The sequence below is a fragment of the Equus caballus genome, chromosome 10 (genome assembly GCF_041296265.1).
Source record: "Equus caballus isolate H_3958 breed thoroughbred chromosome 10, TB-T2T, whole genome shotgun sequence".
In the NCBI taxonomy this organism is placed as follows: Eukaryota; Metazoa; Chordata; class Mammalia; order Perissodactyla; family Equidae; genus Equus; species Equus caballus.
Window position 1 is genome coordinate 18,856,916 of NC_091693.1, and position 26,070 is coordinate 18,882,985.

Consider the following 26,070-nt stretch of genomic DNA (forward strand, 5'->3'; position numbering starts at 1 on the left):
TAAAAGTCAGCTCTGACCTTTATTTCCTGTGGTCACAGCTCCTGCTGACCCTGACATCTTTGCCCCGATTCTTCTCCCACTGCTCAGTGCTGGGGGCTCTTGGGGAGGACAAAGAATGAGGGGCTACAGAGACAGGGACATGAGATGCCAGGAGAGCCCGGGAGATGGAGAGGAGGAGAGGGAATTAGAAATGGAGAAGCAGAAACAGGGTGGAGTGGGGGCGGAGAAGCAGAGAGGTCAGGAGACGGGGAGACAGACGAGGTGACAAGACAGACACGTGGAATGGGAAACTAAGAGAACAGGCCTTTGCGGGGCAGAAAGGGAAAGGAGGGTGAGCAACAGAAAGGGACCAGGGGACAGAGATGAGGAGATGAGGAAGAGCAGATGGAGAGAGAGAAGGGGATACATTGAAGGGGAGGTGGAGACAGACGTCGGGGCAAAGAGACAGGCCCGGAACTGGAAGAGAAGGATGGCGAGTCAAAGGGGAAATCAGGAGGCGGAGACACAGACAAGGAGGGCCCTGCAAGGAGCCAGGGGCAGGGTGGCAGCCAGGTGCCCCTAGTCATCGTTCCGGGAGTCTTTGCTGGTGGTAGAGTCCAGGCCGGTGCTGGAGGCCGCGCCACTGCTCGAGACTTGGCCTCTGCTGGACTCTGGGCCTCCACTCGATTCTGACCCAGGGACTCTGTGCTCCATGCCTCCAAAGCTTTCCTGGCCTTTGCTGGATCCCACATAGCCAGTGGACCCCAGGTAGCTACTCGAGCTGAGGGGTTCGAAGGTCACTCGGCCTGCCGTCGAGCTCTGGCCAGACATCAGTCCCTCATTGGTGCTGGGGTCACCAAAGGTGACGTGGCCGACATTGGAGCTGGTGGCACGGCCGCCGCTGGACACCAGGATGCCATTCGTCTTGTGGCTCAAGATGGAGCCGGGGACATTACTGGGGCTCCTGGTGGTCGCCAGCGGTGAGGCCGAGCTGGCCCTCCGCGTCCCGGGCAGGTTCGTGCTCCGGGCGCTGTCCGCCTTCCTTATAACCTCGGTCAGCTCCTTCAGGTTCTGCTCCCGCACCTCCAGCTGCCGGGGAGGTGTGTCAGGGTCCCAAAGCGGGGCTGAGGTCCTACCGCCACCCCGGCAGGCTCCCCATCTCACCGACTTCACCACTTGGCTCAGCAGCTCCTCCTTGCTCATGGGATAGTCATCTTTGGCCTCAAAACCAGGGGGGTCCTCCCTCAAGTGGAGAGAAGACAGGAAGGGACTACACTCTCGACCCACAAAAGGCCGATGGCTCCTCATCACGCTCTGGCCAGCCCCAAGTGCCCCTTCCCTTCGGATCTACCCAGGGCCCCAGAGTCCCTGCAGCCCCTACGCCTGGTCCCCCCAAAGCACCCACTCCATCTTCTACTCCCCTCTCGAGCCACACCCACCCTCGGGTCCCAAAGAGCCCCTCAGAACCCTCCATCCCATTTGTCCCCTCTGTCCCCACGGAAGCTCCGTCCCCTCCTCCTCCCTCTTGCCCAATGCCTCACAGATTCTCAGGGAGCTGAGGTGCGACCACCTTCTTCACAAGATCCTCGGGGCTCTGGCCCAGGACCAGGAGGGCAGCGCTGGCCAGGCTGGAGGTGTAGGTCTGGGGGGTGGGTAAGCCAGTGGTCAGCTCAAGCCCATGTCCCAGGCCACAGCCTCCAAGGCTCCAGCCCCCCCGTCGCCCTCCGCACCCCCTCTGTCCTCACCTGGCTGTCTAGGAAGGCCTGCACTGTCAGGAGTTCCACCAGCCGCTTCTCGATGAGGCCCAGGAAGAGCCCGATGTCCCGATCTCGCATGAAGTTCTTGACCCCCAGGAGGTCCTTGATCACGGTGCTGTCACACTGGGCCTTGGTGAAGAGCTGTTGGACGTCTGGGGTCGGAGGGCACAGGCCGTCATGGAGCCGCTGCCCACTGGGCGCCAGCCCTCTCCGCGCCTCGAGTCCCCTCCCGCCCCGTTCTCTGGAGGCGGCAAGCAAGGCTCAAAGATGGAAGGGGGGGCTGGCCCCGTGGCCGAGTGGTTAAGTTCGCGCACTCCGCTGCAGGCAGCCCAGTGTTTCGTTGGTTCGAATCCTGGGCGCGGACATGGCACTGCTCATCAGGCCACGCTGAGGCAGCGTCCCACACGCCACAACTAGAAGGACCCACAACGAAGAATATACAACTATGTACTGGGGGGCTTTGGGGAGAAAAAGGAAAAAATAAAAATACAATCTTAAAAAAAAAAAGATGGAAGGGGACCTGCTTGAGCTCAGGCAGCCAGGCAGCAGGAGGGCGTCGTGGTGTCCCTGGCCACGGGGCTCGGAACCACAGAAGGCAAGAAATGACGGAGGTCAAAGGAAAACCTGACACGGGAGCTCCAAACGGAAAGACTCCACACAGCTCCGGGACACCCACCTTCCATCCAACCCAACGATTCCTCAGCCCGGGATCTCTCCCCAAGAAACACTCACACGCACGCGTGCTCCACGGGAGAGGTCGGAGGGGACCCGGGGCGCATCCAGCCTGCTTTGTTTGTTTAGTATTGGACCCCACTTGCACACGAATAGATTAATCACTGTCATTGGTTGACCTGTTGGTCACTGTCGTGACCCACTCTCACAACTGGCCTGTGCATGGCCCGCTTGTCCTGAGTTAGTTAACTGGTTATTTTTAATGAAATCCATGACATTGACAAAAATCTGCATCCAGCCATACAGCACCCCCACCTCCTGTGCCCGTGCCGCCTCCACCTGAGCTCCAGGGTCATAGGCAGCTGCCTCCTAGGGTTCCTCCTTGAACAGCCCCAGACCACTCACACTGCGCTCAAGGCCATTCCCCAAACCCACTCATCCCAGCTTCCCCATCTCAGGAAGGGGCCTCGCTCTCACCAGGCCGACCTCAGTGCCCCTCACCCCTCATCCCATAGCCCATCAGTCTGATACCTCTGTGCCCCGTACCCCACCTCCATCCTCGTCCCCCTAACCTCCCTATGCACTACCTTCTCCTGCTCACAACCTCCATGGCTCCCCAGCACCTCCAGGAAAAAGCCCCAGTGCCCCAGCCCGGGTCTGACTGTCTTCAACTCCCACCCACGCCCTTGCATTCCCCGCTCTGCACAGAGAACCTGCACCCCCTGAACGCAGCTCCAGGCCTTGGCCCCACCTGCTGGGAGCAACCCCCCTCCCCAGTTTTTCAGTTAAATGTTCATCCTTCGAAGTCAACCCGAAGTATCACACTTCCAGGAGGCCTTCCCCGACCCCCAGCAGAGCCTGCTCCGCGGGTGTGCAACCGGCACAGAGGCACAGGGCCCTGTGCTCTGACGGGCCCCGCATTCGGTCTTATGCTCTGCTGTTGCTACCTTGAAACTCTTGGTAATTTTTTGACAAGGCTTCCCGCGTTTTCTTTCTGCACGGGGCCCCTGTACAGACTCTGGTCCTGTACTCCGTGCTGAGTTCGGGGCCCCTCTTGCTCCTGCAGAGCACTGGGTGTCCTCCATGCTCGCCCCGGGTTACGAGCACCCAGCACCCACGTCAGTCTCCCCATGGGGTCCTCATCGCCTAGCACAGGACTTGGCACAGTGGTCACAGTGACAGAGCCAAGGAGGATCCACCAGTCATTCAGCTCCTACTCTGCACCAGAGGTGGCTCTCCTGCTTGTTCCCCACCACCTCCGACACTTTTCTGTCTCTCTCCACCTTTAGCCTTCCATCCATCACGCCATCTAATTCTCATAACAACCCTCCAGAGGAGGCACTGCCATCGCATTTCCAGAGGGGCTCAGACAGAGGGAACCACACACCAAGGTTCGCCAGTGGTGGAGCTGGGATTCAAACCCAGGCCAGCCTGACTCTTGAGCACTCCACACTGGAAGGATGGAAGGATGGATGCAGGATGGATGGATGGATACTGGACCAGTGATGGATATGGAGCAGTTGGATTGATGGAGGATGAATAGATAAATACTGGATGCATGGAAGGACAGACTGACAGTTGGATTGATGGATGAGTGAATACAGGACGGATGGATGGATGGATGGATGGATGGATGGATGGATGGACGGTTGGACTGATGGATGGGTGAATGGAGAAATATGATGGATGGATGAATACTGGATGGATGGATGGACATGGGATGGTTGGATTGATGGATGGGTGAATAGATAAATATGATGGATGGATGAATACTGGATGGATGCATGGATATGGGGTGGATGCAGGATGGATGGATGGATACTGGACCAGTGATGGATATTGAGCAGTTGGATTGATGGAGGATGAATAGATAAATACTGGATGGATACAGGGATGGATGGAAGGACAGACAGACAGTTGGGTTGATGGATAAGTGAATACAGGACGGATGGATGGATGGAGGGAGGGATGGACGGGTGGACGGTTGGATTGATGGGTGGGTGAATAGGGTATGGATAGATAGGGATGGTTGGATTGATGAATGGGTGAACACTGGATGGATGGATGGATGGATGGACAGTTGGATTGATGGATGGGTGAATACGGGATGGATGGATGGATGGATATGAGACTGTTGGGATTGACAGATGGGTGAATGGATAAATACGATGGATGAACGGATGGATATGGGATGGACCAACAAGCAAGTGCACTTTACAAAGTCATCCCACAGAATGCCTTCAAGTGGCCAGCCCCGGGCTGGGCCCTCCGCGTGCTCATTGCATCCTCCCAGATGAGGAGGTGGGGCGGGGACTCACCGGCCTTGAGTTTCTCCAGCTGGCCCCGAAAGACCTGGAAGCGGGCCTCCAGGCTCTCGGCCTCTGCGTGCACCTCGTCCACGCGCTGCTGCAACTCGGCCCGCTGCTGCTCTTGCAGCGAGCGCCGGTTCGCCTCGCTGGCGCGCGTGCTCGCCATGGCCTCCTGCATCTGCGGGGCGCGGCGGAACTCTGAGCCCAGCTCCGGGAGAGGGGGGCCGACGCAGGGAGAGGAGGAGACGGGTGCAGAGGCGCGGAGCGAGGGCGGGGCTGGGGAGCGGGCGGGTCTCGCTCACCCCCTTGATCTCGTCCTGCAGGTGCTCCAGCTCCGAGTTTTGCTCGTTGATGAAGTTGAACTCAGCGAAGTTGCGCTCCTCCACTGGGGGAGAGTCGGGAAAGGCGGGGTCCAGAGAGGAAAGCAGAGACAGAGAGACGCACAGAAGGACAGAGAAAAGAAATGTTGAGAAAGACGACGCAGAGACAAGGAGAGACAGAGACGGAGAGAAAGGAGACACAGAGAAATACAGAGCAAGTCAGAGAGAGAGAAAGACATCGCAACAGAGAGAAAGCCACAAAGAGACCCAGAAATACGGAGAGAGAAACAGAAAAATTGAGGAGAGAGGGAAAGAAAACAGTAGAGATGGGCGAAGAGAGAACCGAGGACGCCGGGAGCCAGACGGCCACAGGCGCGTGGAGAGAGAAACACCGAGATGGAGGGTAAGTTTGGAGAGACCCGCAGGCCAGGAATGGGGGGAAGGAGGGAGGAACAGGGGAGCGGAGACGCCGGAGGCGGGGAGACGGACACGCCCAGCAAAATCCGACGGAAACACAAAGACGGAGACGCAGACCCTGGGAGAGGACGGAGGGCTGCAAGGAGGAGGGAGACAGACCCAGCAGGAGGGGACGGAAGGCCCGGGGAGCGGGCACGGAGAAGGCGGGGATGGGGACAAAGGAGGGGACAGAGGGGCAGAGGCAGGCCCGAAGGTCAGGGCGAGTAGGACGGAGCCGGAGTCCTGGTTCCTCCGGCGCCCGCGCGGGCGTCCCAGGGCGCACCTGATTCGGGGGCCGGGCCGCGCGCCCGGGGTCCCCCCTCCGCCCCGCCGCCCCGCCAGGTGCTCACTCTCCAGGTACTTCTCCACCAGCAGGTCCGGGTCGCTCTCGCCGGTCAGCTGGGACAGTCTATTCAGGGCGTCCTCGTAGCGCAGCACCAGCTTCTCCTGGGAGGTCTTGCGGAAGCCTTCGGCCACCTCCTGGGCTGGGGGCAGAGAGGGCAGTGAGGCGGCGTGCAGGGCGGCCACCAGCGCCGAGGGGCCTGCGTGGGGTGGGCGCGCCCGGTTCAGCCGCGCAGACCCAGTCCCGCCCCCTGCAGGCCGGTGCCGGGCAGCGCGGGGAGACCCCGCCCCGAGAGAGCCGCGGGGCGCCTGGTGGCGCGCGGGCCTCACCCCGCTTGTCGCGCTTCGCCACGATGACGGGGTCCAGCTGCCGGTCGTTGTTCTTGAGCTTGAGGAAGCGGTGCAGCTGCTCCAGGTGCGCTATCTGCCGCTGCAGGGTCTGCACCTCCGTGTCGTTCTGGGCCCCCTCCTTCTCCGCGCGCTCCCGCAGCATGCCCATCTTGGCCTTCGCCTCCTCCCTGGGGTAGGTCAGCGGGGCAGGGAGATCCGAGGTTGGGTTGGGGTCGCCGAGGGTCACAGGGATGGGTGGGGTCAGACCTCCCCCGGGGAGCTGGGAAATCGGTGGAGGAGGTAGAGAAAGGGGCATCGTATGAAAAAAGAAAATGTAGGTTCTGACGGTCTGTTTCTTGAGTTCAGAACCCCTGCCCCCGCCACTGCCTTAAGAAAACGTGGGTGCTGTTCTGAGCGATCCAGGGCCCCCCGCGGGCCCTACCTGACGGCGTAGGCCGACGTGGAGGAGACCATGAGCGCGTCGACCGTGTGCCGGAGATGCTGGATCTCCTGCCCAGAGAACAACACAGAGGCCACTCCTACAGCCTCAACTGTAGGCCGTTCCTCCAGGCGCCGCGTCCCCAGGGAGAAGACGAGCTCCTGTGCCTTCCAGGTGGACCCGCCCACTGAGCGGCCGCCAGCCCCGGAAAGGGATCCTAAAAACGGATGAAGCTAAGGCGAAGCCAAACTGAGGAGTTCGAAGCGGGGACACGCCCAGCCCAGGAAACTCCTGAGAGCGCCCACTGACTCTCTGGTCGGGTCCAGAAATTTGTGTGAATTTCATTTGTGCCCACAATGAGATGCTTTCTAGTTCCATGGAAATGTCTGTGCAGTGTTATGGGTCTTCAAGAGAAAGAAGGGGGAAAATAACAGATTTTTACATATATAATGTGTATATATGTATTAATGTATATACACACATGCATATACATACACATATACATGCATATGCACGTATATACACATGTACATGCATACATATACATATCACATGTGTGTGCACATACACACATGCATGCATGTGCACATATATACATACGCATGTATACATGCATGTGTGTGGACATGTATACACATGCATATATGTATGCATGCATGTACATGTACACGCGTGCATGTGCACATACATACATATGCACGTGCATATGCACATATATACATGCATGTATGTGAACATATATACACATGCATATACGTATACATATGCATATACACGCGTGCATGTGCACATATATACGTATACACATGCATATGCACATATATACACATGCATATACATATATAATGTATATATATTAATGTAATACCCATATACATATGCATGTGTATAAACGTGCATGCGCTCACGCACACACACATTCACTGTTGCAAAAAGAAACCCAGGATGGATAACCATAAGCTACAGAGGCTGGATGGGAATGAAGTGGAAGAGACCGGGAGGAAATGATGTTTCTCCTGGACACGCTTTCGGAATAGTTTTGATTGGGGAATCCTGTTAATGGCTTACATATTCATAAAGAAAATGAAATCAATGAGGCTAGGGGAGAACTAAACCGAATACAAACAGAAGCAGGAGCCTGATCATCCCTCAAAGAACAGAAACACAGGGAGGACAAAAAATGGAAACTAATGCAAGTGACTTCTGAATCCAACGATTTAAAGATCGATAGACGGACCCCCATGCCTCAGACGGCACAACAAACCACAAACAAGTCGTGAACTGTGCTTCTTGGGTTCGGGCGTGGTGGGACCGCTGTAGCAATCCTGAAACTCTGTGTGTTTTGTAGGACTGAGCAAATGAGCAAGCATACTGATGCTGCTGGGAGCCAGGGTTCCCGCTGCGGGGGAAGAGAGAAGAAAGATGAAATGGGGAATGTTCAGGAATAGCCCAGTGATGCCGGATTGGAATGAGCAGTGTCAACATGGACTCATGATTTTGGAATATACATGTGTGTTTCCTAGCTCTCTCTAGAGAGGGGGCCTCAAAGCAATGACTCCCCAGTAGCAATGAGGACTCTTAGCGCCTGTCTCTTGGTTTCTCAGCACCCACCCCCCAGTAGAAAGAACCGGGACTCTGTGGAGAAGTGGCTGACTCGAGAGTTGAGACAGAATGAGTACAAGATGATCTGGACCATGTTCCTGGACCAGAAAGTAAGGAAGTGCTCAAAAAAATGACGGGCGTGTCAAAAGGACACAGAAGTCAGCTTGAAGGGGCTCCCATGAGCCAAATCTGGGACAATTTGAACATCGTAAGGAATAATGACCAGTATGGACTATAACCCATAGAATAAAGTAAGAATACACAAATGTTTACTGATAACATATAAATATTCAGGGGAGAATGAGAAGCTCTTTCTTATGTAAAATGCCATCTTATAAATGTAGAAGAAATGATAGAAAAAGCACCTTTGGCAGCCATTACAGTAATAACGATTCAGGTAAGACTCATTAATTATTCAGGCTAAAACAACTGAGAGAAAGTGTGTCAGGGAACAGAATATTTACATAGTCCGAAAGGATTTCCCCAGACTACTTATGCATTACAAAGAGGAAAACTCTGTGTCGGCTAACCCAGTGACCCTAGTCAACGTCACTAGTTATCGGACCAACTGACATCCCAACCCCCCTGATATAATGTACCTCCTGATACAATCTCTGTGATATTCCGCCAACAATGCACAACCTGAATCTGATCATGAGGAAAGATCAGATGAACCCATATTGAGGGACCCCGTACAACACAACTGGCCTGGGCACTTCCAGAGTGTCAAAGTTCAGGGGCCGGCCCTGTGGCCAAGTGGTTAAGTTCACGCACTCCACTTTGGTGGCCTGGGGTTCTAGGGTTCAAATCCCGGGCACGGACCTGCACACTGCTCATCAAGCCATGCTGTGGAGGTGTCCTACATACAAAATAGAGCTAACATCAGGGCCAATCTTCCTCACCAAAAAAAAAAAAAAGTCAAAGTCATGAAGACAAAGAGGGGCTGAGGGACTATTCCAGATGAATGGAGCCAGAACAACCAAATGCACTGTGGGCTCCCCACCTGGAGCAGGAAAATCAAATTAGCTATAAAGGACGTCATTGGGACAATCAGCAAACTTTAAATGTGAACTGTTTAGAATTGGAACAACGTGAAAGTTCCTGACTTGGATAACTCTAAGAAAATGCTCTTGTTCTTTGGAAATACATACTGAAGTTCTTAGGCAATTATGTCTGCAGTGTACTCTCAAATGGTTCAGCAATTGTAATAATAAATTATTTTCAGTAAAAATAATAATTACACAAACACACACACAGAGAGGAAATGTGGCAAATTATCAATCTTGGTGAAGGATATATAGTTCTTTGTGCCATTCTTGCACCTTTTCTGCAAATTTGAAATTATTTTAAAGTAAAAGTTAAAAAAGAAAGAGGGAGAAAGGGAGGGTTTTTGAAAGGACTTCAAAGGTTACTGAGAAACCCCTAGAATGTAAATGGTCTTCCTTGCTCATTGTTTGCCCTCGGTGGTAATATTCAAAATGACATCTTTGGGGCCGGCCCGGTGGCACAGAAGTTAAGTGCGCACGTTCCGCTTCGGCATCCCAGGGTTCGCCAGTTCGGATCCCGGGTGTGGACATGGCACCGCTTGGCACGCCATGCTGTGGGAGGCGTCCCACATATAAAGTAGAGGAAGATGGGCAGGGATGTTAGCTCAGGGCCAGTCTTCCTCAGCAAAAAGAGGAGGATTGGTGGCAGATGTTAGCTCAGGGCTAATCTTCCTCAAAAGAAAATAAAATGACTTCTCTGCTTTCTGCAGATCTAAATGAGGCTGCTTTCTTAGTTAGGGGCATCCTGGAACATTTTCCAGGTCTGCCTTCCCTCTGGACTAAAGTAAACCTATGGCTCAGGTCAGTTCCATACTCGAAGCCTGAGGGTTGGAGAAGGCGGGCTGAGCAGCTGTGGGGAGGAACTCGGTGGGAATCCCTCTGTCCTCCACCCCAGCCGGGCCGAGGGGTCCCGGGTTTCAGGGCCACCGACCGTCTGCAGCTTGCGGTCCACATTCAGATAGCGCTTCCTCTCGATGCGCAGGAGATCCAGCTCCTCTCGCAGGGCGGCGTTGCGCACCAGCTGGGTGTCAAAGCGACAGGTGACCTGGAAGGTGGGAAGAGGATGCCAAGAGTCTGTCTGAGGCCTGGCCTGCCCCCCTCCTCCACACTCAGCCAAGGGGGGATGCTACTTGTCAGAGATGGAGCCCGTTCCCTCTTGGGGGACCCCGAGAGCATCGCCCGGTCCCCCGTCAAGGGCCCATGCAACGGCCTCCTTTCCCTGGAGACCCACCACCCCTCCAGCATCCTGTCTCCTGACTCAGGGAGCCCATTGCTTCAGGCCTGCCCACATCCAGGAATCTGGCCCCCCATTTCCAGAACTTAACCCCACGCTCAGTTCTTCTCCCAAGCCCCAGAGTTCAGGCCTGGAGAGAGTCAAGAGGCTGGCCCTCACCCTGTCCAACTGGTTTTCTAGGATCTTGATCCGTCGCCGGACCTTGACCTTCTGGTCCAGGATGACTCCTGGGGCTCTGCTATCCTTACCAAGGGCATAGATCCGGGTCTCCCACTCCTGGATCTGGAGGAAAGAGAACGGTACCAGCTTGTTCGCTGAATGTGGGAGAGGTTGAGCAATGGAGGGAGGACATGAGTGGGAGAGTGAATGAGTTGAGTGTGGCTGACACCTGCTGTCAGGTGCGTCCTTGTGGCCTCCCATCTTCTCTACCCTTCGTCTGCTGACAGTACCCAACCCTCCATGTGGTTCTGGCTTCCAGCCACAATAAGCCCCCCTGACAGGCACAGGACCCAGGTCTGGACAGTCCCCCTAGAGAGGTACACGGGACCCAAGCTCAGCCAGCCTGAATCCTTTCCTGATATTTAGGGGGAAATGTATGAACTGGATGGATGGGACCCCAGGACTTTGCTGTCATAGTCCCCACCACACGGAGGATCCTGGGAGAACGAGGCCAACAGACAAAGTGGAGACAAGAGACTGAGAGACGAAAAGGATGAGCCCTGATGCCATGAGAGTTCCTGGGTCTCACCACGCCTGGAAACCAGCTTCCAGCCTGTCCTTCCCATTTCTGGATTCATCTTTACTCATTTGGGGTGTGCTCTCTCCCCAACTAAACTGGAAGTTCCCTGAGAGCAGACTCATGTCTTTTTTCGTGCCTGACACAGAGTAGGTGCTCAACAAAATGTGCAGACTAAATTAATAAATGAACGGTTTAATACCACGTTTCCCAATTTGTGTGCTGTTATGGGTTGAATTGTGTCCCCTGAAAATTCATATGTTGAAGTCATAACCCCCAGAATGACCTCAGAATGTAACCTTATCGGGAGACAGGATTTTACAGAGGTGATCAAGTTAAAACGAGGTCATTCGGTTGGGCCCTAATTCAGTATGACTGGTGTCTTTATTAAAAGGGGAAATTTCAGGGGCTGGCCTAGTGGCATGGTGGTTGGGTTGGCGCCCTCTGCATCCGCAGCCTGGGTTTCACAGATTCGGATCCCGGGCACAGACCTACACACCGCTCATCAAGCCAGGCTGTGGCGGCATCCCACATACAAAATAGAGGAAGATTGGCACAGATGCTAGCTCAAGGCCAATCTTCCTCACCAAAAAAAAAAAAAAAAGGAAGGGAGGAGAAATTTGCACAGAGACATGCACACAGGGGGCACGCCATGTGAAGATGAAGGCTGAGATTGGGGTGATGCATCTGCAAGCCAAGGAACGCCAAAGATTGCCAGCAAACTACCATCAGCTGGGCGAGAGGCAGGGAACAGATACCCCTCACAGCCTAAGAAGGAGCCGACCTGGCTGACACCCTAATTTTGGACTTCTGGCCTCCAGGACTGCGAGATAATCAATATCTGTCATATAAGCCACCCAGTTTGTTAGACAAGCCCTAGGAAACTGATACATGCACCAGGCACCCGAGAGCATTGCAGCCAACTCAGAGGGGGCACCACGGGGATGTTTCAAATTTTGAGGGGGACACACTGACTTTGGTCAGACATCATGTGAACATCGAGTTCAAGGCAGTTCACGGGTTCACCGCGACACGGTGCTATATTCCTTTCCATGATGTCACATCTTTGTGAAACCGACTCTTTAGCAGTTGCTGTGATAAGCATCAAATACCCAAAAATGTTACCATTGGGGGAAATGGGGCAAAGTGTACAAGGAATCTGTCTGTATTATTTCTTCCAGCTGCATGTGAATCTACAATTATCCCAGTAAAATTTTCAGTTTAAAAAAAAGGGGGCCAGTCCCGTGGTGGAGTGGTTAAGGTTGCATGCTCTGCTTCAGTGGCCCGGGGTTCGAGGGTTCGGATCCTGGGCCCTGACTTGGCACCACTCATCAAGCCACGCTGTGGCGGCATCCCACATAAAATGGAGGAAGATGGGCACAGATGTTAGCTCAGTGGCAGTCTTCCTCAAGCAGAAAGAGGGGGGTTGGCAACAGATGTTAGGTCAGGGCCAATCTTCCTCACACACACACAGAAAAAAAGCAAATTTCACTGCACTAAAATCAGCATGGAATAAAAGTGGCGAGTTCGATTTGACTCCAAGATTGAAAAGTTGTGCAGGGACCAACAGGCACAAACATCCCACGGGTAAGTCATTGTGGGGGTTTCTTTAAGAATGAAATAGAAATTTTTTTTTGCAATTTGTGTATATTATTTTTTCAAATGGTTTCCAGGTTGTTGGGGCTCAAACGCTTATTGGGTTGCTTGGTCCAAACCATTTAATAAATAAACTGTTGGGCTTTGCAATACTGGAGGCCCCTCGGACAGCACTGGAGAGCTGATTTTTCCATTTTCAGGAATTACGTGAGTTAAATTGTCAGTAGCTTGAAATCGATCATTGTATTAGTTTTCTATTTCTGTGGAACTAATAGCCACAAACTTAGTGGCTTATAACAAAATCCATTTACTATCTTGAGTCTGGCACAGCTGGATCTGCTGCCCAGGGTCTCACAAAGCTGCAATTAAGCTGTCAGGCAGGGCTGCAGTCTCGTCTGAGACTCCTCATGGGGTTGTTGGCAGAATTCAGTCCCTTGCAGCTGGGGGACTGAGGCCCTCAGCTCCGAGGGACCCCTGGAAGTTCCCTGCCATGGGGCCCCCTCCACAGCGTGGCATCTTGCTCCTTCAAGGCCAGCAGGAGAGCATGGCTCTTCACTCTACTAAGGTGCAGCCTTATATCATGTAACCTCATCAAGGGAGTGATGCCCCATCGCTGGTGCCGTGTTCTGTTGGCTAGAGATACGCACAGGTTCCCCCCGCACTGAAGCGGGGGGTTATACAAGGATGTGACTTGTTGGGGGTCGCCTTAGGGTATGTTCACCAGAGCCAAGATGACAGTATTTATGTTATGAAAATCAGCGAATGCTACAAATCAGGGCACTCCCCTCCCCCTACCTCACTGCTGATTTCCCAGCACACCTCTGACTGTTACAGGCTTCTTTAGGGGGCTAAAAAATTACGAAGAAATTAAGGGTTCCAGAAACAAAGAAAGTTTAGGACCCACTTGTTCAAGAAATTCTTCCCAAATGCAGACTGGTGCAGCCACTATGGAAAACAGTATGGAGATTCCTCAAAAAACTAAAAATAGAACTACCATATGATCCAGCTATTCCACTACTGGGTATCTACCCAAACAACTTGAAATCAACAATCCAAAGTAACATATGTCCCCCTATGTTCATTGCAGCATTATTCACAATAGCCAAGACATGGAAGCAACCCAAGTGCCCATTGACCAATGATTGGATAAAGAAGATGTGGTATATATATACAATGGAATACTACTCAGCCATAAAAAAGACAAAATCATCCCATTTGCGACAACATGGATGGACCTAGAGGGAATTATGCTAAGTGAAATAAGCCAGACTGAGAAAGACAAACACCATATAATCTCACTCATATGCGGAATATAAACAAACACATGGACAAAGAAAACAGGTCAGTGGTTACCAGAGGAAGGGGGGTGGAGGGTGAGCACTGGGGGTGAAGGGGAGCACTTATGTGGTGACAGACAAGAAATAATGTACAACTGAAATTTCGCAATGATGTAAACTATTATGAACTCACAAAAAATTCTAATAAAATTTTAAAAATAAAGTAAAACAAACAAACAAATAAATAAATAAAAAGAAATTCTCCCCAAGATCAGAAAACACTCTCCTCCAATTTTTAAAAGCATTCAAACTTTGCTTTTCACGTTTAGGTCTGTAATCCAACTAGAACTGTGTTTTCACCTGGTGTGAGGTAGGAAATTTGGGGGTCAGCTTTGTGGAGGTAGAAATGACAGACAATAAAACTGCACTTATTTAAAGTATATAGTTTGATGAGTTTCCCATCATCAAGATAGGGAACATATCAATCACCCCAAAAGTGTCCTCGTGCCTCTTTGTCACTCCTCTTGCCATTTCCTTCCTACAACCTCTCCCCCAGGCAGTCACCAGTGTGTTTTCTGTCACTATAGATTAGTTCTCATTTTCTAGAGTTTTATATTAATAGAATCACATAGAATATCCTCTTTTTTGGGGGGGTCGGCCCCGTGGCTGTGTGGTTAAGTTCCCTTGCTCTGCTTTGGTGGCCCAGGGTTTCGCCGGTTCGGATCCTGGGCGCGGACATGGCACCGCTCATCAGGCCATGTTGAGGTGGCATCCCACATGCCACAACTAGAAGGACCCACAGCTAAAAATGCACAACTATGTACCAGGGGGCTTTGGGAAGAAAAAGGTAAAATAAAAATCTTTAAAAAAAAAAAAAAAGAATATACTGTTTTTTTGAGGGGGAGGTGTCTGCCTTCTTTCACTCAGAACAATTCTTTTGAGATTCATCCTTGTTATTGGGTGTCTCATTAGCCCATTCCTTTTTATCGGTGAGTGGTATTCCATCGTATGGATGGACCACAATTTGTTTATCCGTCATCTGTTGGTGGACATTGGGGTTGTTTCCATTTTGAATTTTACAAATAAAGCTGTTATGAATATTCACATACAATTCATCTCTTTCTTTTCTCTTGGGTCAATACCTAAGAGTGGAATGTCTGAATCATATGGGAGGTGTACGTTTAATTTTTTAGGAACTGCCAAACTGTTTTCCGAAGTAGTTGTACCATTTACGTTTCCACAAGCAGGGTACGAGAGCCCCGGTTCCTCCACGCCCTCGCCAACGCTTGGTATGGTCAGTCTTTTTAATTGTAGGCGTTCTAATAGGTGTGTAGCAGTATCTGGTGATTTTAATTTGCGTTCCCCTAATGACTGACACTGTTGAGCGTCTGTCACACGCTTACTGCCATCTTATACATTTGGTGAAGTATCTGTTAAGTCTTTTACCCATTTTTCCTATTGCGTCATTTGTTTCCTTACTGAATTTGAGAGTTCTTAACGTATTCTGGATACAAGTTCTTTATCAGATAATGCTTTGCAAATCCCATCTCCTAATGTGGAGCTTGTCCTTTCATTCCACCAACAGTATCTTTTGAAGAGGAGAAGTTTTTAAATTTTATGGAGTCCAGTTTATCCATTTGTCCACTTATGGATCATGCTTTTGGTGGTGTTGTATCTGAGAAATCTTTGCCTAACCCAAGCTCACAAAGATTGTCTCCTATGTTTCTTTCTAGAAGTTTTACAGTTTTAGGTTTTGCATTTAGGTCTATGATAGTTTAACATCTTTTTTCCTTTAAAAACACATAACTTTGCACATAAAAGTATATAGAACATGTTTGGTTTATTTTAAGAGAACATCCTTGAACCACCAGCGAGGTCTAAAACTAGAATACTGAGAGCCTTGTCGATGCCCCCTCTCATCACTGCCGTCTTCCTCTCCACACGGGTACCACTCTCCTGCCTGTGTGGGTTTCTATTGCTGCTGCGACAAAGTACCACTAATTTACTGCCTTAAAGCAAAACCAATTTATTACCTTATAGGTCTGGAGGTCAGAAGTCTGAGTCACTTTCACTGGGTTAAAAATCAAGGTGAGCCAGGCTGCATTCCTTCTGGAGGCTCCAGGGGGAGAATTCGCTCCTTGCCTTTTCCGGTTTCTAAAGGCTGGGTTCCTTAGCTTGTGGCCACTCCAACACCTGCTTCTGCTGTTACATCTCCTCTCTCCAACATCACATCATCTTCTCTGACTCTGACCGTCCTGCCCCTCTCTCATGAGGAAACGTGATTATAGCGGGCCCATTCTGCCAATCCGGGATGATCTTCCCGTCTCAAAATCTGCACTCACGTCTACAAAGTCTCTTTTATCGTGTAAAGTAACATACTCGTCGGTTTCCGAAATTAGGACCTGGACATATTTGCGGGGGTGGTGGGGGGTCACTAATCCGTTCACCACACTTCCTTAAGTGAAATTCATTTCTTCACTTTTCTTTACAGTTTTATCACCCACGTATAAACTCCTTAAACAAAAGTTTAGTTTGGGGGGCTGGCCCGGTGGCATAGTGGTTAAGTTTGCATGCTCCACTTCGGTGGCCTGGGGTTTGCCGGTTCAGATCCTGGGCGCAGACCCACACACCACTCACCAAGCCATGCTGTGGCGGCGTCCCACATAGAAGAACTAGAATGACCTATAACTATGATATACAACTATGCACTGGGGCTTTGGGAAGGAACAAAAACCAGTTTACTTTGGCCTGGTTTTGAATTTTATCTAAATGAAATAATGCCGCCTGTATATTTAACTTTTTCTTCCTTCAAAGGTTTATGAGATTCACCCATGTTGCTGTGTGTAATTGTAATTCATTCATTTTTCATTGTTGTACACTATTTCAGTATATGAATATACCACAGTTTATTTGTTCATTCAAATATTGATGAAAATTTGGGTTGCTTCCAATTTGGAGCTAGCTCATATAAGCAATACTTCTATCGACTTTCTTTTACATGAATCCTGTTTCTGGCATATATACTGAGAAGTGGAATTGCTGGGTGGGAGGAAGGGTTTCCGACGGATCTAAACCGTTTTCTATTGGGAGATGACTTTGGTTTACTTCCTCCCGACACTGTTTCCATGGAAACACACTGGGTTAAGGTAAATATGGAACACGAGCTGTGTTCCCAGGCAACAGTGTTCATTATAAAAACGGCCCCTGATGGGTGAACTCCATCAGACTGGAAGGATTGTGAGCGGGCTCATAGATCTAAGGGCCTAGGTGACAAGATTGAATAGAAAGCTGGCTTCCTGGTGGGGTATTTCTTATAACTGAGTGCGTCCCTCGTGGCGGCTTAGAAGCGACCCTCACGATCTGTTACAGGAGGTGGCTCTTGTTGCATATGACACTTCCCTACGTCAGGGTGGGCAACACCACCACCCATGTGTTACCCTCCCACTGGAGGTGCTGAGAAGCAGCCCCTAGATGCTCAAGGAAGATGTACGTGATGCTGTTGTGCCAAGATGCTGTTGTTTCTTGTCCTCTCTCCTTCCACGAAATTAAGTGAACCTGTTGGATCCTGTGAGCGAGAATGTCGGGTACAACTCAAGACTGCTTCTGGTGACCATGCCGGGTGGAAATGACCCCACATCACAGCATATGTCTATCATCAAATTTAATAGATAATGGGGGGGGGGGGGGAAAGCCTTTTCAGAACACATACGACCATTTATACCCCAACCAACAGCTGGCAAGAGTTCCTACTGCTCCTTCTCTCCTAACACTTGGTATCTTCGGACACTAATTTCTGAAAATCTGGTGAGTGTTGAAGGATATCTCATTATGATTTTCATTTGCCTTTCTCTGATTACTAATGAGTAATTCCTACCTTTATTGGACATTGGAATTTCTTGTTTTGTGATGTGCCAACTCAAGTCCTTTGACGATCTTTTTAAATGGGCTGACTCTTTAATGATTTGTAGAAGTACCTTATATGTTTTTGATACTAGTCCTTTGTCAGCTTTATGTGTTGGCAATAACTCTCCATTTCATGACTAACTTTGCACACTCTTTATGGCTCTTTTGAGGAACAGAAGTTATTAATGTGAAAGTCATGGAATGTATCAATCTCTTCCCTTCAGTAGAGATTTCTGTAACTTATTTAAGAAAGCCCTTCCTCATGTTCACACATTGAGACCTGTGGCCCATCGGGAATCAGTTCAGGGTACAGTGTGAGGTAAGGTACTGGTTTCGTCTTCTGTACAGATATCCAGTGTTCACAGCACCATTATTAGAGTTCTCCTTTTCCTGTTTCTTGAAGTCATAGATCAAGTGTCTACAGACACATAGCTCTCTTTCAGGGCTGTCTCTTCTGTCCCATTGATCCATTCGATCAGCCCAGCACCAATTACAAGAGCCTCATAATAAATGTTGATAACTGAGAGAGCAACTCCTTCCACACTGCTGGTCTTTCCTTTAAGTAAATCTTAGTTGCCTCGTTCATTGCACTTCCATATAAACTTTAGAATCTGCTTGTCCACTCCATCACTGAAAAAACAACTTCTAGTACTTTAAGATTACATTGAATCTATAAATCAACTTGGAGATCTGACATTTTACAACGCTAACTCTTCAAATCCATGAATACGGTATATATCTGCATTTATTAAGTTCTTCTTAATATCCGTCAATAAAATTTTACAATTTACTCCACCGAGGTCTTGCACACTTTTGTTAGATTTCTTCCCAGGTGCTTCTTTTGGCTGTTATAAATTTATCTTTCCTTCTTTTATTTTCTAACAGGTATTGTTAATACAGGGAAGTGTCGTTAACTTTGCATATTAATTTGTATCCAGCCACCTTGTTAAAATACCTTGTCAATTATAATAAGTTACTGTCAGATTCTTCTGGATCTTCCATATACACAAATATACCGTCTACAAATACTGACAGTTTCATTTCTTCCTCTCCAGTCTTTAAATTGTTCTTTTCTTTTTCTTGCCATAATGCACTGGATGTGACCTCCAATGTTAAACAGAAGCGGTGCTAGCTGACACCCTCATGTTGTTTCTGATCTCAGAGAGAATTTTTTTCATGTTTTGCTCTCAAATATGTTTGCTGTGGATGTTTTATAGTTGCCCTTTATTCAATTTCCTTTTATTCCTAGTTTTATAGGAGTTTTTTTCTTTTTTTTTTAAAGATTTTTAAATTTTTTCCTTTTTCTCCCCAAAGCCCCCTGGTACATAGTTGTATATTCTTCGCTGTGGGTCCTTCTAGTTGTGGCATGTGGGACGCTGCCTCAGCGTGGTTTGATGAGCAGTGCCATGTCCGGGCCCAGGATTCGAACCAACGAAACACTGGGCCGCCTGCAGCGGAGCATGTGAACTTAACCACTAGGCCACGGGGCCAGCCCCTTTTTCTTTTTTTTTTAAGAGATTGGCCCTGAGCTAACATCTGTTGCCAATTTTTTTCTTCTTCTTCTCCCCAAAGCCCCCCAGTACATAGTTGTGTATTCTAGTTGTAGGTCCTTCTGGTTCTGCTGTGTGGGACGCTGCCTCAGCATGGCTTGATGAGTGTTGCTAGCTCCGCACCCAGGGTTCGAACTGGTGAAACCCTAGGCCGCCAAAGTGGAGTGCGTGAACTTAACCACTCGGCCATGGGGCCGGCCCCTTCTAGGAGTTTTTAACATGAATAGATGCTGAATCTTATCAAGTACTTTTTTACATCTCCACAGACTGGTGCCATGACCTGGGGACGTCCACGGGCTGTCTGTCACCAGTCTCTGATCAAAGTTGAGAAAATGAGAGTAAACATTTAGAAACAGGACACACCAGACACAAGCCTTACAAAAGTACCAGTCAGTCACAGATCGGAAGTTTTAACATATAGTTTGAGAAACACTGTGGCTAACTCTGTTTTTCTCTCCCAGAAAGTGTCTATTCTGCTCTCTCTTTCATAGATGGTATTTTCACTAGGTACAGAATTCTAAGTTGACAGTTTTCTCTCTTATACCGTGAAGTTACAATCTTACTATCTTCTGACTTCCCGTGTTTCTTTTAGGAAATCAGCTATCAGTCTAACTGCGGCTCCTTTGAAAGTACGACGGGGATGCATTCTGAGACGTGCATCATTAGGTGATTTCATCGTTGTGTGAACATCACAGGGTGCAATTACGCAAACCCAGATGGTAGGGCCTACTACACACCCAGGCTATATGGCACTAATCTTATGGGACCGCTGTCATACATGCAGTCCATCATTGACTGAAACGTCATTATGTGACATGTGACTGTAATGTCTTCTTTATTTTCTGGCTGCTTTTATATTCTGAAATTTCCCTATGTTCTGTATAAGTGTGGATTTTTTATTCATCCTGTTTTGAACTCTATGGCGTCCTTGAATCTGTGGATTCATTCTTCCATTGGTTCTGGAAGGTTCTTGGATATTATCTTGTCACACATTACCCCTGTCCCATTCTCTCTCTGTCCTTCTGAAACTCTTATTAGACATATATTTAACCTCACTATATGTGCAATGTCTCTTAACCATTCTTAGTTCCACCCATATTTCCCATCTTTTTGTTTCTCTGTGCTGGATTCTGGAGCATCTCTTCTGAATGATTCTTTCTTTGGCTTCTACTTGGCTTACTGTCTGTCTCTCCAGGAGAGTGTAAACTATATGACAGCAGGGCCCTGTCTGCTCTGCTCACTGCTGGGTCCTTGACACCTAGAACGGTGCCTGGCACTTAGCAGGCACTCAGTGAATATGTGTTGAATGAACGAATGTCCCCAGACAATTGGCACAGCTGTTAACTCAGGCCTAATCTTCCTCAGCAAAAAAAAAAAAAAAGATCTTGAGATGGGAAGATGATCCTGGGTTATCGGGTTATCGGGCTGGGCTCAGCATAATCACAAAGATCCTTGTAAGTCAAAGAGGTAGGAGGAGAGTCAGAATCACAGAAGGAGAGGAGGTGACAAAAACAGAAGTCAGAGTGATGCTGCATGAGAAATACTCAACCAATGAGGGCTAGCTTAGATGACAAAGAAAGGAGCCACGAGCCAAGGAATGCAGGTGGCTCTAGAAGCTGGAAGAGGCCAGGAAATAGATTCTCCCCTGAAACCTTCAGAACGAATGCAGCCCTGCCAACACCCTGATTTTAGCCCAGCGGAATCCATTTTGGACGCCTGGCCTCCGGCATGGTAAGATAATTAATTTGTGTTATTTGAAGCCATCGAGTTTGTGGTACTTCCCTACAGCAGCAATAGCAAACTAATGCAGACCACCAGGGTAAGTAACTTTTCAGCTCCTGTTTGTGATCCCACAGTGTGCAAGAAATCACTGGGTCTGGGCAAGCAACTTTTTTTTAATGAAGACTAGAATCAAAAATAGAATGGATCCCACATAGAAAAAGTAAGCATTATTTGGTGAAACTCTTGTTTCGGGTCTACGTGTGTGTGTGTTTACATCCATATGCTTCTGCGTGTGTGTGAACTGCATTGCAATGAGTCATGGTCATAAAAACTTGAAAGAACACTGGCCTAGAAAAGTCACATTGTGCGGGCTGGCCTGGTAGCCTAGCAGTTAAGTTCACACGCTCTGCTTTGGCGGCCTGGGGCTCGCTGATTTGGATCCTGGGCGTGGACCTATGCACTGTTCATAAAGCCATGCTGTGGCGGCATCCCACACACAAAATAGAGGAAGGCAGGCGCGGATGTTAGCTCAGGGCCAACCTTCCTCAAAAAAAAAAAAGGAAAATTGTTTCCAAGGTCAAATAGCAAGATCTTGAGGCAGATGGGATTAAAAGCCTGTCTAGACTCAGCAGCATTACCGACATCCTCTTTATGCGGATGAAGAAACTAGGGCCCAGACAGGTGAAGACTTGCTCGTGGTCACACAGCTCCGACGTGGCAGGACCAGGATTCTAATGCAGGTTTCACTGACTCCAGAAGGTGAACTTTTCTCTTTGACCACACCAGCCCCCTTTCTGAAGATGTGGGACTCTGCTAAACCCCAAACGCCCATATTCCTGCAGGAGACTGAACACAACTCTCCCAGGCGGATGCTTTCAATAAACCCATTTTTCAGATGAGGAAGCTAAGGCTCACATAGGTTAGGAACCTTAAATAGGACTCACAGAGTCTGGTCTCAGAACCCACCTGCCTGTCCAGGGCTCTCGTCTGCTCCTGCAGCTCCTTGACCTCAGCCTGCGCCTGGGCCTGGCACTTCAGCAGGTGGCCCATGTTCTCCAGCCTCTCGCCGTCTCGCAGCCGCTTGACCTGGCTCTGGGCGACGCTGATCTGCACCTGCAGTTTGTCCCGCACCTCCTGCAGACGCTGGATCTCCTCGCTGCCCCGGGAGGGAGGCGGAGGAGAGGCCGGCAAGGGGCAGAGCTCGGGATCACTAAAGGCCGGACACACCGGGCCTACCCTCCTCGCCTCGGACCCAGGAGTCCAGCGCCTCGGCCAGCCCCCTCGCACTCAGCTCACAGTTGCTTGTTGATGCGCTGGTGGACCTCCTTGCCGTAGGCCCGCCTTTCGCCCTCCATCACTTTGCATTGTCGCTGCAGTCTGCTCAGCTCCCAATCTACTGCGGCGGGACCAGCCAAGGGACTCAACTGGTAACTGGGCCCCAGCACCTTCCTCCCCAGGACCTAGGAATTCTGGCTCCCTTAGGGTCTCCTAAATGGCAGCTGAACTGCAGACCGAGTCCCCACGCCCCTCTGGGACTGCATCTCAGTTCCTGTACCCCTCAGGCTTGCTCATCCCTTCAATACTCCCTGGACCCCAAGCCGACCTCGGGATTTTTCCCCCAAACCCACTCCTGCTCCCGGTTTGGGCGCACATCTCTTTCCCCCACTAGAGGGCGCTCCTGGAAGCCCTCACGGTCCTCAGGGACCCACAGCACAGGACCTGGAACTTGGGCAAGTTGAGGGCAGATGCCAAGACCTAGCGGGCAGCATTCTTGCTCGCTCCCTTCCCTTCCAGCCCCACTGCCCAACAGTCCTCAGCCCCGTCCTCACGCCTCCTCACTCTCAGCCCATCCCCTAGGCTCAGGCCTCATCGTCTGCTGCCTGGACCGTCACCCCAGCCTCCTCCTCAAACTCCTGGCCTCCCCTCACAGCCCCAGAGGGTCTTTCTACGCCCAGAGCGGTCTCTGCCCCATTTCTGCTCATAGGCCTCCCCTGGTGCTCCAGCGCTCTCAGGACAACGTCCCAGCTCCTCAGCCCGGTGTTCAAGACCTAACATGACCTGATCCTACCCACCTCTCCAGGCTTGTCCTCCAGCGCCCCACCTCCCACGGCCCAGTGGTTCTCAACCAGGAGCGATGTGCCCCCCATGGACATTTGGCCATGTCTGGAGACATTTTGGATTGCCTTGATGGGGGGGGGGGGGGGTTGCTGGATAGAGACCAGGGCTGCTGCTGAGCATCCTACAACGCACAGGACAGCCCCCACGACAAAGAATTCCCTGACCCCAAGTGTCAGCAGTGCGGAGGATGAGAAACCCTGCTCTAGCCTCAAGCTGTTCTCTCAAAGCCTCTTCCCTTCCTTCTCCCCTTGGTAATTCCTGGGTGGAGTTCTGGGCCCCACGAGAACGTCTCCTCCTGCAGGAAGCCTTCCCGGCGCGCCCCGCTCCCCAGGCTTGGCCCGCCCACCGGTCCTGCTCCACCTCCATTCGGGCACTAGAGGGCTCTCCTGGAAGGTCTCTCCCAGTCCCCAGTGCCTAGCAGCACAGGACCTGGAACTTGGGGACACTGAGGAAAAGAATGAGTGAAAGAAAACGAGAACGTATCAATTACCCAGTCCCTCTGGGAAGACCTCGCTTCCATCCTCGGAGCGGGTGCTCCTTGCAGAGAATCCCAAAGGCATCTTGAGCAACGTAGGGGTGACACAGGAGCCCTTCAGACCGCGAGCAGGAGGGGGCCCGGAGGAGAGTGGGCAACCAACAGCGAGGGGCTAGGATCTGGAAGAAGGTGACCCAGAACCAGCCCTGGTCTCTCCTGGAGGCTCAGTTCCTCCGGTGGGTCGGAGGGGTCCCGTCTCAGGCCTCTCCCCCACCCCTCTGACTCTAGCACGGAGGACTGGTCCCCTAGATTCTCTCTATCTCTGCGGCGGGGCTGCTTGGGGAAGGGGAAACCCCCGGCCGGCCGTGGGGGCGAGGCCCGGGCCCTACCTGCTGCAGTGCCGGACCTGTCCCTGGTGCTTCAAGCTCACTGTTGTGGCCTGGTTACTGAGGAGATAAGGGGCCAATGACGCCTGAGGACCGCGGCCGGGGTGGGACCCAGGCAGCGAGGGGAGGGCGCGGGAGGGGAGGCTTGGGAGGAGGGGCCAAGGAGGCCTCCAGTGCTGAATCCTGGGGGCCGTGAACAGACCGGTGGGTCAGCCCCGAGGGGGGCGGAGCTAGGATGGCTGCAAGGGACGGGGCCTTTCTGGGGGCGGGGCCTGCGGGGGGCGGGGCTGCCGGGGCCAGCGAGGCGGAGTTAGGAGGGCAATGAAGACCAAGGCAGGAGGGGGCTGCGAAGGACGGTGCTGGAAGGGCCCGAGAGGGGAAGAGGCACGGGTCCCGGCGGGGCTTCGAGCCCTGTGAGGGGTTGGGCACGGGTCTCTGTAGGGGGCCGGGCTTCGGGCCTTGCGACTGCAGGGCACGGATCTCTGTAGGGAGCAGGGCTGCGGGGCCTGCGAGGGGAGGGGCAGGGGTCCCTGCAGGGGCGGGGCTGGGGCCTGAGAGGGGAGGGGCAGAGGTCCCTGCAGGGGGCGGGGCTGGGGCCTGAGAGGGGCGGGGCACGGGCCCCTGTAGGGGGCGGGGCTGCAGGAACACAGGCGGGGTCTGGTGGGAGGGCGCTGGAAGGACTGGCTCCTGAGAGTTGCGGGGGCCGCGGCCACTGAGGAGGCGCTGGCGCGGAGGGCCTGTGGGAGGTCGGGAGGGTCTGTGTGGGGAGCACAGGCCTGTGAGGGCCGCCTGCGTGTTTCCAGGAGCGGGAGGCAGGGCTGGGAGGGAAAGGTCCGGAAGGCTTTGGAGCTAGGCCGAGGTCCTGCGGCACGGGCAGAGAGACGCGTGTCTTAAGCTGATTAAGACCACGTTATTTTGAGGATTCATTAGTAGGGAGGCGGTGCGGACGCTGGGATTTGTGAGGGGGAGGAGCGCTCACCACAGCCTCAGGTCCTCACAACGGCTAACTACGCATGCGCAGCCAACGGCCTCCAGGGAAGCCGCCAAAAACCCTTGGCTGCCTGCGAGGTCGGCGCACTGAGGCGGAAGTGGGCGGGGCCTCGGGGCGCTCCGCACCGCCCTTGCCTTCCGGCCACGCCCCATCTGGCCACACCTCCTCGCTCCGCAGGACACCCCCCCCCTCGGCAGCTGGCTGCTCCCCACGTGGGCCTCCCTGGAGCTGGCGGGCAGTGGGCGCCGCTCCCTGCAGGCTGGGTGTGCCTGACGCCTGCGGTTTCCTGTGGGAGGAAGCGGCCCGCGGGCGCTCAACTCAGCTCGTAGCCTTGGAGGCCCGGGAGGGGGAGATCCTGCCACTGCTTTTTGGTCCCCTGATTCTTCCCCTCCACTGGGCCGTAGCACGGAGGACGCCCGAGCATCCCCAGGATATGCAAGTCTGGCGCTGATTCCGCTGATTCAAAGTCCTAGCCTTCTGTTCACCTTCCCCGTTCAAATTCCTGTCTCCCTAGCGCCTGGTTCCCAGGCTCCTCCCAAGACTAGGTCCGGTTCCCTTTGCCTGCACTCCAGGAAGAGCACAGGATGCTCCAGGCCCTAATTTTTCCCAGTGACCCAGACTTTCTAACTTCCTTAGAGTTCTGAACTCAGACCCTCTCTGTCCTCAAAGACTTAAATTTGAACCTATTTATTCCCCAACTCAGAGACCCTCATTTTGTACTCCCAACTCTTTAGCCTTGGGGCCCAACGGCCCCAAGAATTTGCCCCTTCCCCAAATCCTAGAGACCTTGATCTGGGGTCTCCCTGTACTGAATCCACGTCAGGGCCCCA

General features: G+C 51.7%; 2 protein-coding genes and 1 non-coding gene across 15 annotated transcripts in view; 1 reads left to right on the forward strand and 2 right to left on the reverse strand.

Annotated features, from left to right (window-relative positions):
- ZNF114 (zinc finger protein 114) overlaps positions 1–5,333 on the forward strand; it is a 47,349-nt gene extending 42,016 nt beyond the window's left edge. The window contains exon 6 of the transcript XR_011421942.1: positions 5,041–5,333. This is a non-coding gene — a transcript (zinc finger protein 114). The remainder of the gene's footprint in view (positions 1–5,040) is intronic.
- Positions 1–25,358, reverse strand: ODAD1 (outer dynein arm docking complex subunit 1). Of its 13 annotated transcripts, none has more exons than XM_070223124.1 (16): positions 25,229–25,358; positions 24,253–24,309; positions 23,879–23,978; positions 22,567–22,666; positions 22,237–22,426; positions 10,646–10,768; positions 10,184–10,297; positions 6,608–6,675; positions 6,166–6,353; positions 5,844–5,978; positions 5,020–5,102; positions 4,727–4,895; positions 1,725–1,888; positions 1,521–1,621; positions 1,144–1,222; positions 1–1,068 (listed from the first exon to the last, which is right to left on the reverse strand). In XM_070223124.1, the coding sequence occupies exons 3-16, from the start codon at positions 23,946–23,948 to the stop codon at positions 559–561; spliced, it is 2,094 nt and encodes a 697-aa protein (XP_070079225.1). In that variant the 5' UTR covers positions 23,949–23,978; positions 24,253–24,309; positions 25,229–25,358; the 3' UTR covers positions 1–558. The 13 variants fall into 13 exon arrangements, with proteins under 13 accessions (XP_070079225.1, XP_070079223.1, XP_070079226.1 ...); XM_070223122.1 differs by having other exon boundaries at positions 23,879–24,042; positions 25,229–25,343; XM_070223125.1 differs by having other exon boundaries at positions 22,567–22,663; positions 23,879–24,042; positions 25,229–25,339.
- Positions 24,307–26,070, reverse strand: part of LOC138916036 (basic proline-rich protein-like) — a 4,719-nt gene continuing 2,955 nt past the window's right edge. The window contains exons 2-3 of the mRNA XM_070225613.1: positions 25,261–25,526; positions 24,307–24,986 (exon numbers count right to left, since the gene is read on the reverse strand). Of these exons, the coding sequence (XP_070081714.1) occupies positions 24,307–24,986; positions 25,261–25,526 (946 nt within the window). The remainder of the gene's footprint in view (positions 24,987–25,260; positions 25,527–26,070) is intronic.